We start from the raw sequence: 12,449 nt of genomic DNA, 5'->3' as shown, positions 1-12,449 counted from the left end.
ATTAATTTCCAGAGTTGCCTTAAATCTCGCTCGTGATATCTGCAAATTCGTGAATGACACAGAGACTTCTACCAGTGCAATACTCACTCGTATACCGCCTTGACGTATTCAGTATCGACGTCGTCCTGCGCGAATACTGGGGTGCCCATGGCGGTCTCTGCAACATAAGACACGCATTTAGGAGCAGATGCAGGATCCACAGTTCGATACCAATGAAGTTCCTTCTTTTCATGAAATTGAACGATTCACGGCTCTGTTGCCATTCAACTCGGCCTTCATCAGACATAAATTATTCCATGAACAAACGTAGAGCATGTAGGTCTTCTCTCTTTGAATTAGTTGTAGCAGCAGGCGTGCTGCGCATGATTAGGTTGTCTCCGGAGCAGTTGTTTGCACGCTTTTAATCGGAGACTTCCGATTACCTCCGATTGACGGCGCAACAACTTCCCTTTGAACAAGACAGCAGGCTGTATATGTGTTATAGCGCAGACGTACTTTTTCTCCTGAGCATTCCTTTAATCGGATCATGTAGTTGTTCGAATTCGAGTGTTTTTAATAAATGTGTAATTTTTTGTTTATTCTCTCATTTCCTTGGCTCTCGCTCTCTCTTTTTTGCTTAAAGTGCTACTTTAGACGACAGATTTTTTTCTACATTTGAAATTCATAGCATTTATGGAAGAGTGTGTTGGTTTTGTTATTGATTAAATTAATATCATTAAATTCAAATATTGTGAAATCTACAGCAAAAGTAAAGTTTTTCAGTAGCTAATGTAAACAATTATAGTTCTCCTAGAAACATACGTTTATTCAGAGCAGTTACTGCCAATTAATCTTATCGATTTAATTTAACGTAAAATATATAAATGGAATTTCAGAATGGAACCGAAAAAACGTGTGTTATGAATGTGTTAAGGTTTACTGTTTAAAATAATTTATTCAGGTTCTTCGTTACCTCTAACTCTGCAAAACACGTTTACATAATATTCATGAATATTTTCTAGAAGAACATAGTATAATATTAATAAACATACCGTAACACAATAATAATAATAATAATAATAATAATAATAATAATAATAATAATACACAATATTAAAAATACCGATAATGTAAATTATTGTAAACAATTTCAATAAAACCCACCTTGATTAATTCTGCTTTTAAAATAAATAAATGAAGTTCCATTGTGTCTGATACCTGCTTTAGTGTCATTTTATTTCAGTGGAAACTAACACTAGTCCCGCCGGTCGGTCGGTCGGTCTGTCGTCCTTGGGAGCTCCGTTCTTCGACTCCCACCTACTTCAGAATCTCCGCATCCCTCCGTATACTTCCTCTACCACCTACGATAGTACCGGAGATCATGGGCGGAGAGCTTTATTTGTAATCTCCGATTCCTCCGGCAATTAAATTCGCTCCGCTGAGCAACCTAAGCAGCAGCTTGCAGCAATAAAAATCGTAGGCTTGAGCGTGTGAGAATAATACAGTAATGAATAAACTCACCTCTGTATCACAACTGGATCACATTTTTAAAAATAGGCTTTAGATAAAATGTGTAATTTCTATGTTATTGAAGCTTGTCGGTGATGATAAAATATCAATATTAATTTCTTTCATTACTTTATATATATATATATATATATATATATATATATACAGTATACTCGTATTAAGAACAGTTATATTTTGTGAGGGTAATAGACGTTATCCCTGACACGGATGTTAATATGAATTTATGAGAGGAGAATAACTTTCCAACAGCAGGAATTCCCTCCTGCTAATTCGCATCCTGGAATATTGAGATGTTCTATTATGAGAAATTGCTAGAATTTGGTTCTCCTGGGACCTGTGACCTATAGGTTATATATTTTCTTTGTTATTCGTTCATGCACAATCTAATAACGCTATTGTTGCGTTATCCCATTGCATATAGAACATGTGAAATATTTTACAGCGTTTGCAGTTGCTTAAAAATGTTGCAAGTTAATGACGGAATACGCGTAGTTATACTTCATTATGTAATTAGGAATTGAATATGTTCTGAGGGAATTACAAAGAATAGCATTGTTAGACGTGCATGTCTTGTGTGTGTGTTTCACTAGTAGTTTAGACTTATTTCTGTCTATTTATAAGTGCTAATTCTAGTTGAACTCACCGCAGATAATGTCCAGAGCACACCGCGTGATGTAGGGGTACACATCGAAGCCCTGGGATCCGACTTCCTTCTGAAGTTTGTCCACCAGAATCTCGCTCTTCTCCGCGAACACTTCCACAAAGCTGTCCAGAATCTTGAAGTGGAAAGTGGGGGTGATCATCTTGCGGTGTGTGTGCCATTTCTGTCCTGCATATCACGTGAGTTGCTTTGCACTTAGTTCTTTCCGTAATACAGACAATAAAAATGACAAAATAAAAAAGTTTGAATGGAGAAAAATAATTAAGGGTCATTCAAAAGTTACTTCAAATTGTAAAGCGTTGGTGATCAACTCAGTTGCTCTTATAAAGCACCGTGTGCATTTACGAACAATGAGCAACGTTGGCAGTTCTCGCATACTGCTCGTGTGTAGCGAAGAGTGCTCTTGCACAAAAGGCATGAGTTGGTCACCACTGTTTTAAAGTTTTGTAATTATTATTATTATTATTATTATTATTATTATTATTATTATTATTATTATATTACTTTTTTTGTAGGGAGAAAACATCACTGTGTCGGGCACACAATGGGGTTCCATTTGTTACTTTTTGAACCTCCAAAGTTACCACTCTGTTTTCTTAAAACATTCATGAATTTTTAGTACTCCTACATAAAATTTTATGTTTTAAGCCTAGATTTTATCACTAAATCTTAAGATACAGTTTGTCCAATGATATTATGAAAGCAATAGGATTCTTTCTCAATGTCTGAGAAAATTTAAAATATTTTAGGGGAGTGATGAATGAAAATTTCATTTTATACAATTTGTAAGGTAGAGACTTCATATCTTGTACACTTCACATCCACGTCTCGGCCTCCCGAAAAAATCTTTATCCTTAGCTCTCCCAACTAAAATCTATACGCATTTCTGGATATACCCATACGTGCTACATGCACTGCCCATCTAAAACGTCTGGATTTAATGTTCCTAATTATGTTAGGTGAAGAATACAATATGTGCAGTTCTGCGTTATGTAACTTTCTCCATTATCCTGTAACTTTAGCTATCCCTCTTAGCCCTAAATATTTTCCTAAATACCTTATTCCCGAAAATCCTTAACCTCTGTTTCTCTCTCAAGGTAAGAGTCCAAGTTTCGCAGCCATACAGAATAACAGGCAATATAACTATTTTATAAATAATAAGTTTAATTTTTTTAAGCAGACTGAATGACATAGTCTTCTCAACCGAATAATAACAGGCATTTCTCATGTTTATTCTGAGTTTAATTTCCTCTCGAGTCAGCTATAATGAGTTTAACTCGAAAGCATACTTGAAATATGAATATAGAGAAGAATGGAACGTGTGAAGTGGACAGACAGAAAAAGAAATAAAATTATATTGCAAAGAGTGGGTGCTAAAACTGATCGGGAGGAGGAAATGGAATTGGTTGTGTCACTGACTGAGAAGAAACTGCCTACTAAAAGATGCACTGGAAGGAATTGTGAACGGAAGAAGAGGTCGGGGTACAAGAAGATATCAGATGATAGACGATAGTAAGATATAAGGATCATATGAGGAGACAGAGAGGAAGGCAGAAAATAGGAAAGATTGGAGAATGCTGGGTTTGCAGTGAAAGACCTGACCTTGGGCAGAACACTAAATGAATGAATGAATGAATGAATGAATGAATGAATGAATGACTACAATTATTGTAAACATATTATGCATTTATCAAAACGTGGAACTATGCAAGTATATGCTATACAGGGTGTAAATGATATAACCTGCTAAAAAAATACTGATGCTAAAGCATAAATTACAGAAGAAAAAAGTCTAATTAAATTTGTCTGTAACCTTTGTTGTTTCTCTAAAACAAATGTTATTTCTGAGTCTAACGTTTTTGGAAATGATAGTAGATTGTCATTATTTACTTCGGTCCGCCACGTACTAAATTACAAATGTGGTTATAGCCTTGTTTACAAATCAGGGCACTGTGTTGTCTCTCTGTTGCGGAGGTTTTAGCGTGTGTTGGAAGGAAGGTCATTGACAGTGACGTTTACATTCACTCGAACAGTAAATATTAGACTATCAATTCTAAATACATGATATTTTAGGAATTAAAAACAAAAATAAAAGAAAAAACAACATTTCAGTACAAATAATGTTTACTGGGTTGCATATCAAGATGTATAGTCTGTATAATTTTGGCTGTTTATATCGTTTACACCCTGTCTAAAACCAGGTTTAATTGATGTTGTAATTCGTGAAGATAATTGATCAGAATTATTTACAGTCAGTGGGGAAAAAATATAGAAATGTATGAAATTCCTGGCTTTAGTAGTTAAACAGAAAACTATGCACCTAAAAGTTGTAATTAATGACCTCTTATAGCTCTGGAAAAATTGTGTCAAATTTAGGTTGCAATTTTATGTTCATTTGCAGTTTAAATATTGGAAAATTTATAAGAATTAGTCCATGCGGTCGTGTCATGCTGCTGGTCCCTCTCTTATATCTTGTACATTCAGTTTTATTAAATCGAGAGTGGTATTACCTGTGGAAGTGAGAAGGCCAGTGCCAATCCAGGGATACATAAAGTCGTACGCAAAGGTCTTCTGTAAGTGCCTGCTGCTACTCATAATCACCTGTAACAAGTTCACTCTTAAGTAACCGTGGCTAATAAGTAATCAAGGTTAGAGTCTGTCCAATCTCAAAAATTGTTCTCCCATCTTCATAAGCGTCTTTCTGAACTTTTTTGTGTGCAGATTTGTAAAATAATATTTCCTTCATTTTTAGTCTACTTTATTCTTAAACAGCATCAAGTAACATTACTTATTTTAGTCAGCTTTCGGTAGAACTAATACTGTATTTAGTGGTATGTGATTGTATTAACCGAAGGTTAAATTTTATAGAGTGAATTTGTCACGAAACTAAAGAAATATTATAATACAATCATTAAAGCATATTATTGTGTGTATCTGAAGATTGAGAAATAGTACTAGAACAACATTTATAAATTATTAGTAATCGAATGCAACAAAATCTTCAGGAACAGACAAATAGTGATATTAGGGCCGGTATTATAAACGCACCGTCATGCGGATTAGCTCACCGCATGATCTCTAAAGAGCTCCCCTTTTAGGAGGCCATAGCCCTTCGCGGGAAATCCAAAGGCTATTTCATTCATTCATTCATTCATTCATTCATTCATTCATTCATTCATTCATTCATTCATTCATTCATTCATTATAAACGCCGTTCAGTTTAAATCACGTTTTCGTTCTGCTTCGTGTTACAAACCTCAACTGTCAGTTAATCTTGAGTTAACTTGAGTTTGACTTCATCGGTGCAAGATGGCAGCTTCCTCTATACACATGGACACATAAAGTTAGTATAATATAAAATATGTTTTCCAAAGACTTATGAGTGACGGTGAGGAAGTGATTAATATTACTGAACGACCACGGTGGCCAAGAACGTTTCTAAATAAGAGTGCACCACTTTGAAATATAAATTAACATAAGTTTTAAAAAAGATTCAGGCTTTCGAAGTAGACAGTCCTAATCTTCAGAATCAAGCTTTACAGTGTTTCGAAAAACTGAAATTTATTGTCTGCAAAATCAAAGAACTTATATGAAAAGGCATATGGGCAGTTCATGGATTGGAGAAGAATGAAAAATGTTTCATCATTTTCAGAGGACGTTCTGCTAGTGTAATGTGTAGTATTGTAGTTATTTTCATTTTAATTGAGTTTACTACACTTTTGAAGTTTGATTAAGGGGTTAAGTATAGCTTACAGCAGTAAAACTTTTGAAAATATTCAACATTTTTTTTCCACTACTGTATCATGTACAATAATCAAAATTGATATGTGTAAAACACTATCCTTCTGCTATATGAAAAAAAAAAATATTTTTACGATTTAAAAACATTTTTTTTTTAATTTCATAATAGTGGCAGTTTACTGTGCAGTGATGAAGCGTTTCCCTCATAACTCATAAACTTGTTAATTTTTTTATGTTCTCTCTCTTTTATTTTATTGCTGAAACTCATGTTTACAATATCATGCTCTTTCAACTACATTACACAATAAGTATTTTTTTTTTTATTTTGTGTTAGAAGAAAGTACTAATATTTGACCATTTTGAAATGAATTTATTTTTTATTAGACAATCTATCAAAGGTAGAGAAGTGATCTTGCATCATATTGTAGATATATCATGCATAAATACACACAAAATATTTAATTACAGAATGTTGGATAGTTTTTGAGTTATGTGGGAAACGCTTCATCATTGCACAGTGAACTGAATTTTGAAAACAAAAATGTAAATAATTCTTTTTAAATCGTAAAAATATTTTTTTGATATAGCACAAGGATAGTGTTTCACACATACTAATTTTCATTATTGTACAAGATACAGTAATGGAGGAAAAAATGTTGAATATTTCCAAAATTTTACTGCTGTAAGCTGTACCTAACCCCTTAAAGCTTTTAACATCTCGAAATTAATGGTATTTATTGAAATAAGAAATCTGTATCGAAATGATAACCTGTATCGAAATGAATGTCATTTCGATACAGATGATCAGTGCATAATAACTTCATTTCAGTATGGTCGCAGAAAAACAGTCTTTATCGTTATTCAAAATCGCGCATAATATGAGCTACATTATCGCATTAGTTCCATAATATTGCCATGCCAACTAAAACGTCATAACTTCTATTAAGAAGACATATCTACGATAAAGTTAACATTATGAAACGATTTACCAATGCTATAATATAAACATTGTCTTCATTCAAAAACATTGATACCAAACTTCCCGTCATTACAAATCTGTTGTCATTTCTTTATAATGCTTTATAATGCTCTCCTATAAAAAATAGCGTATGAAGTTCATTTATAATATTGTACAATAAATTACATTCGTAAAAGTTACGAAACTCACTACGTTCGATTCATGACATTTACTCATGTAATAAACTATAACATTATAAACTTGTTTCATAATATACTATTATCTACTTTCGTTGCAAAAGTAGGCAAATTATTTGACAATTTTGTACTGCAGAAGTTTGCCTTTATTGTTAAATAAAATTGAAAACACATTGCTACAGTAGAGCGTCTCGTTTAGGCATAGTGAAAACGTAAACAAAATGTAGGTAATGTGTGGGGGGAGGACGAGCCATACGATAAACACGAGGGATGCACAAGGTTTTAGTTACAACATTTATGGCGGAGCATTAATTGAAATTATATTTTCCAAAAACACAAACCAAAAGAACACAAATTGCATAACGTTATCATACACACATTTTAACAGACTAGCAATAGAATTGTAACGTTGAAATAATTCAATATAACAAATCAAATTTTGCCACTTAATTATGTTGCTTTCAAGGAGCATTTTTTACGGTCACGAATTTCATTCTGAATCACCAATATTATTACCGCTCATACCATGTACCTTTCCTCCGGACTCACCCTGTATATACTATTGTTATATTCAGATAAAGCAACTAAGATGGTTAAAATGCATGAAGAACGTATAGATTAAATAACATGTTAAGCGTCATAAAGTTGGATAAGAAGTGATTAATTAAATGTACAAATATCTACTGTTCATATAATGATTTTACGATATTTGCTAGATGATTAAAATATGAATTACTGGAGTGCAAGGTGTATGGATAGGCACATTAAAAGTAGAGTATAATAGCGTTGTCTTTAGCGTCTTGACCGTCTTCCAAAACCAAAAATTCGTGCCCAATACTCACTTCCAAGTGTTCTGGTTCTATGATGCTGATTTCTGCGTAACTTCCAACCCAGGAACGAAAAAGTGGCTTATACTTGTTGATAATTTTGTCGCCCACTTTGAACATGTCTAAAATTACACAAGAAATGTAATTAAAATTCATAATATGAATCAGCACACAAACCATGGTAACCTCTCTATTCTAATTGTATAATGATAGTTAGAAATTGTTAGGTAAATTTTTCCTAATTTTCCGCCCTTTTTCATATGGACTCACCCTTAAATACAGACAAAGACTTAGATAAACTCATCTTTCGTTCTGCTAGCAGTGCAGGAACATTCTTGCTTACATCAAGCGTACAGGAGCGAATCGTCCGCGAACACGCCCAACTCTGTATTTGGACGTAGTTAATATACTATAACGAAATTATTTCTTTTTTACAGAAGTACTTCTTTATGCTACACCCAAATTAAAATTGATACAATTTTTTCAGAGAGAGAGGAATCAGTTGATATTTTTATTGAACTGTTTTTCCGTGGGAAAATCTATCAAATATCGATATTATTAATACAGGGTGTTAAGAAAATATTATCAAATATATTAAGAGGTGCTAGTATGAATCAAAACAAGAAAATAATGTCTAATAAACATGGGTCCTGCAACACACACTTTCTGAGATCTGTACACTTGTTCATAAGAGGTGCTCAATGTCACGTCCATTCATGGCAATGCATTCCTCTGCCCTTTGGCGTAAGGAATACGCATCCTTTGAAATTTGTTATTAATACGTTAATAAGAAAGTCCTGATAACGAACCCTACTTAAACTCTGTATAGCACGTATGGTCCTATTCATCTATCACCAAGAACGCTTGCCCATACGTTGATTGAGAATGGTGCTGATGCCTTGTTTCTTCAACTGAATGGCAATTTTCATCAGCCCACACGTGCTGATTACTAAAATTCACAACATCATCTCTGTTTAATCCCCACTCATATCCGCAACCAAACTTTTGTTTTCAGTATTCCTTGCGACGTATCATTATTCCATGCCAGGAGTGTCAACTACGGTACGATTATCTGGTAGTCTGCTCTATTGTAGGGTAGAGAAATGCATTGCCATGAATGGATGTCACATTGAGCACCTCCTATGAACAAGTGTTCAGATCTCAGAAAGTATGTGTTATAGGACTCATGTGTATTAGAATTTTTTTCTTGTTTTGATGCATATTATCACCACCTAAAATATTGAATACTTTTTAACACTCTGTATAAAATATGTAGCATGCATAGTTATGCAAATCGTACTGTCACCTATAATATGAACTTCTGTTGGAATGTCTATTCTAAGTCGTTTCAAATTTAAGCCCTTTGAAACTGGAAATTTTTACGGAAATATGATAAATTTACCGCATTAAAGCAAGAAAACTAATGGATTTAAATGAGAACGGAACACAACAAAGTATTTTCTACACCTCTATATATAATATATACATAGATATGTATATATATATTTTTTTTTTTCGAAGAATTACACAGTTGTAAGGTTTTTGCTGTCTGATTTCACATGGAATGTCCCATATACAGATCTGTCTCGGATCAAGTCAAACCAAACCATAAAATTATACACTCATTCACACACAAACATTTCTATTAGAACTTGATTTTTCTCACCGCTGCGCTTAGCCAAGATAATGGGCAAGAGGGAGCCGATGATTGGATAGGACTTCGGCCCTGGCAACAGGTTCACTGTCCGCACGAACTGGGCCCTCTTGCTGTCCCGCAGGAAGAAGTACCAGGTCGCCAGCACGATCAGTGCCGCCACAAGCAGTAAGCTGACATCCATGCTGCAATATATAGAACAAGCGTTATGGTAATATCACAGTCTGTTATATACAGTCACGAAGCTTTAGTTGTGAGAGTGCTAGGAACAATAGACTGTGCCGGTACTGTTTTGCATTGTCTGTAATGAGGCGATATTAACGATCCTAGTGGTTAGCAACTATCTATGGATACATGTTTGCTACGTATTGAGCTTCGTGACTGTATATACTAGACTGTGGTAATAGGCTAACAGTCTTACTAATAAAACAAGTTTTATACAGACGTTCAATTATTTTACACTTACACAGTGAATATCTCGTTCGTAAGTCGTGTGTAAATTCATTGATGATAATTATACAGGTTGAACGTAAGTAATGTAATTTATTTCAGTGTGGTACTCTTTGAGTTATTTTGACTAAAAGTGTATAATACAGCATTGATCGGTTTTTGCTTCCTCTTCGACAAAAAATTATTTTATATGAAACATTTCATAGCATGTTTTGGGAAAGCCATTGATTTAATTCCCAATAAACTTAGTCAATTTAAGATACCAGTGTATTATGATAATACATTTTTGAAAGAATTTTAATTTTTGTCCTTTATATGTACAGAAATTTGATCCGAATAAATGTAACTCTTCTTTCTAAAAAGGAATTTTACAATGCTACATTTGTTTGAATCAAATTGGTGCAAATTTGAAAGACAAAACTAAACTCCTTTCAATCATTTATTGTCATAATACACGTCTCTCTTAAATTGACTGAACATATGAGGAATTAAATCAGTGGCTTTCCCAAAACACACTATAAAATGTATAATATAAAACAGTTTTTATCTCGAAAGGGATGCAAAACGAGCAAAATTGTATGAATTTTTTTTGTTTTAAATATCTCAAAGAATAACCCCCTGAAATTAATAACATTACTTACGGTTCACTCCAGTAAGTTATATGTTCTATATAACAATACAACTCTTAGTTTCATAGTTTCGTCATTATTTTATTACGAAAGGTAGCAGCATAACTAAGATTCTTTATTGCATTCGTTAGTGTGCGCTATTGTGTCGCACTGAGTTTCAATAGTACAGACTCAGAAACAAAATTTGAGCAACCAGAATTTTCTAAGTTTCAGTTATAACATACTGAGCATGCTCAGTAAGCACTGAGCATACGCAGTATGTTATAACACTTCCAATGTTAAATTTGACGTGATTGAGGCATTACGAGCTCTAATGTTGAATTACCCTGAATTAACATCTGCTGTGTATCTTTTGACGCAGAAAGGTTTTTCTCCAATTATGATTTAAATGTTAGTGACATTAGGTGCAAAATGAAAGAAAATAATATTGTCACTTCTGCTATGCTTTCATTCCGCAAACAGAAACAGCTGATGTTACATGATACAAAAAAAGGTTTTTTTTTTCCTCTGTGTTACAAAATTGTGTTTAATTTTAATATGTAGAATAAATTGATATATGAAACATTTTATCATTATTTTGAAGTCTGTTATGTAATATAGAAATAGTATTTTTCACGTAAAAAAGCTTTTCAATTTATATTAAATTATTGCGATTATCTTACAAATAGTTAGCGATGAAATGCTAAATATAATATTTCATCACGATTTTTTTTTTTCGAAATTAATGCGAAATTCTGTGATCTCTAGCCCATGATGTAAGTTACTCGTCGACCGCACAAACAACTGGGCACGATCCACGCCGCCTTCAATTATACACAGTAGAGATACTCTAGAACGCGTCTCCCCCATCGGGCACTGATTTTCACTGCCTGGTCATTAAGATACAGAGGAGACGTAGAGGTACAGTCATAGAAAGATAAAATATAATTGGGCGTCTGATTTCTCCGGAATCAAACTTCGACCGTACAGTTGTGGTCATATTTCCATAGGGATTTTCAATCTATATTTACAGTTTGTTTTTACTCTCGACGAGATTTTAACTTTGAAAAGAAAAAGAAAGGATTTGTGCTGTTAAAGTACATCGCTATAGAAAAACAATATAATACTTAAATGTTGGTGTAATCAAATAAAGGCTATACATTACTTTCAATTGTTAATGCCAATTTTACTTTATAAAATGTAATAATAGCCTCTGACACGGCTTTCCTTATCAAATAATTCTGTCTGTACCCCGTGATAAGATAGGAGTTGAGAGATTATTTGTTGAAGCATTTCGATGTTCAAACCCTATGAGGAAAAAAAAGTCAGTGAATTAGCTATATTTTGTCACTCTTTCATGAACTTATACAATTCATTAAAGTCATCAGTAATAAAATATGCATAACCTTTGACATACATTTAATTTAAATTTATTTTGTTTGATATTCTCTTTTTTTAATTTTTGTAATATTAACGTTATGCAAAAATTTCAGTTGTGGCTTTTACTTTTTTATTATATATTGTCTTTAGTTTTTTATTTAGGTCCAATTTTTGTTTTATAATTTGAGAGCGACGGGCGATGTGTACATATTTTAGAGCCAAAATCACCATTACAATCTACAAAAAATTACAATTAAATCTAATTTCATAATAGAAATTCAAATAATAATTCAATAGGGTTTAACTGTTTGTTATTCTTTTCGTTTGTTCTATTATACTTTGTGTGGTGATTTTGATATATTAAGTATATTTTCAGTAGTTAATATTCTTTTTATGTTTATGTTTATGTTTTCTATATCTGGCTACTTAGGTTGCCCCAATAAAATACGAAATAGACTATGAAT

At 33.2% G+C, this 12,449-nt stretch overlaps 1 protein-coding gene across 2 annotated transcripts in view; it reads right to left on the bottom strand.

Annotated features, from left to right (window-relative positions):
- The window catches only part of LOC138712136 (cytochrome P450 4C1-like), a 39,330-nt gene that overhangs the window by 21,776 nt on the left and 5,105 nt on the right, over positions 1-12,449 (bottom strand). For both annotated transcript variants that reach the window (XM_069843600.1, XM_069843601.1), the window contains exons 2-6: positions 9,560-9,732; positions 7,909-8,015; positions 4,681-4,771; positions 2,153-2,338; positions 88-157 (exon numbers count right to left, since the gene is read on the bottom strand). In XM_069843600.1, coding sequence (XP_069699701.1) covers positions 88-157; positions 2,153-2,338; positions 4,681-4,771; positions 7,909-8,015; positions 9,560-9,731 — 626 coding nt within the window. In that variant the 5' untranslated portion in view covers position 9,732. The remainder of the gene's footprint in view (positions 1-87; positions 158-2,152; positions 2,339-4,680; positions 4,772-7,908; positions 8,016-9,559; positions 9,733-12,449) is intronic.

The sequence above is a fragment of the Periplaneta americana genome, chromosome 13, assembly GCF_040183065.1.
Source record: "Periplaneta americana isolate PAMFEO1 chromosome 13, P.americana_PAMFEO1_priV1, whole genome shotgun sequence".
NCBI classification, from domain to species: Eukaryota; Metazoa; Arthropoda; class Insecta; order Blattodea; family Blattidae; genus Periplaneta; species Periplaneta americana.
Note: the sequence above shows the minus strand (reverse complement) of the source record. Positions and strands in the feature narration are given on the sequence as shown.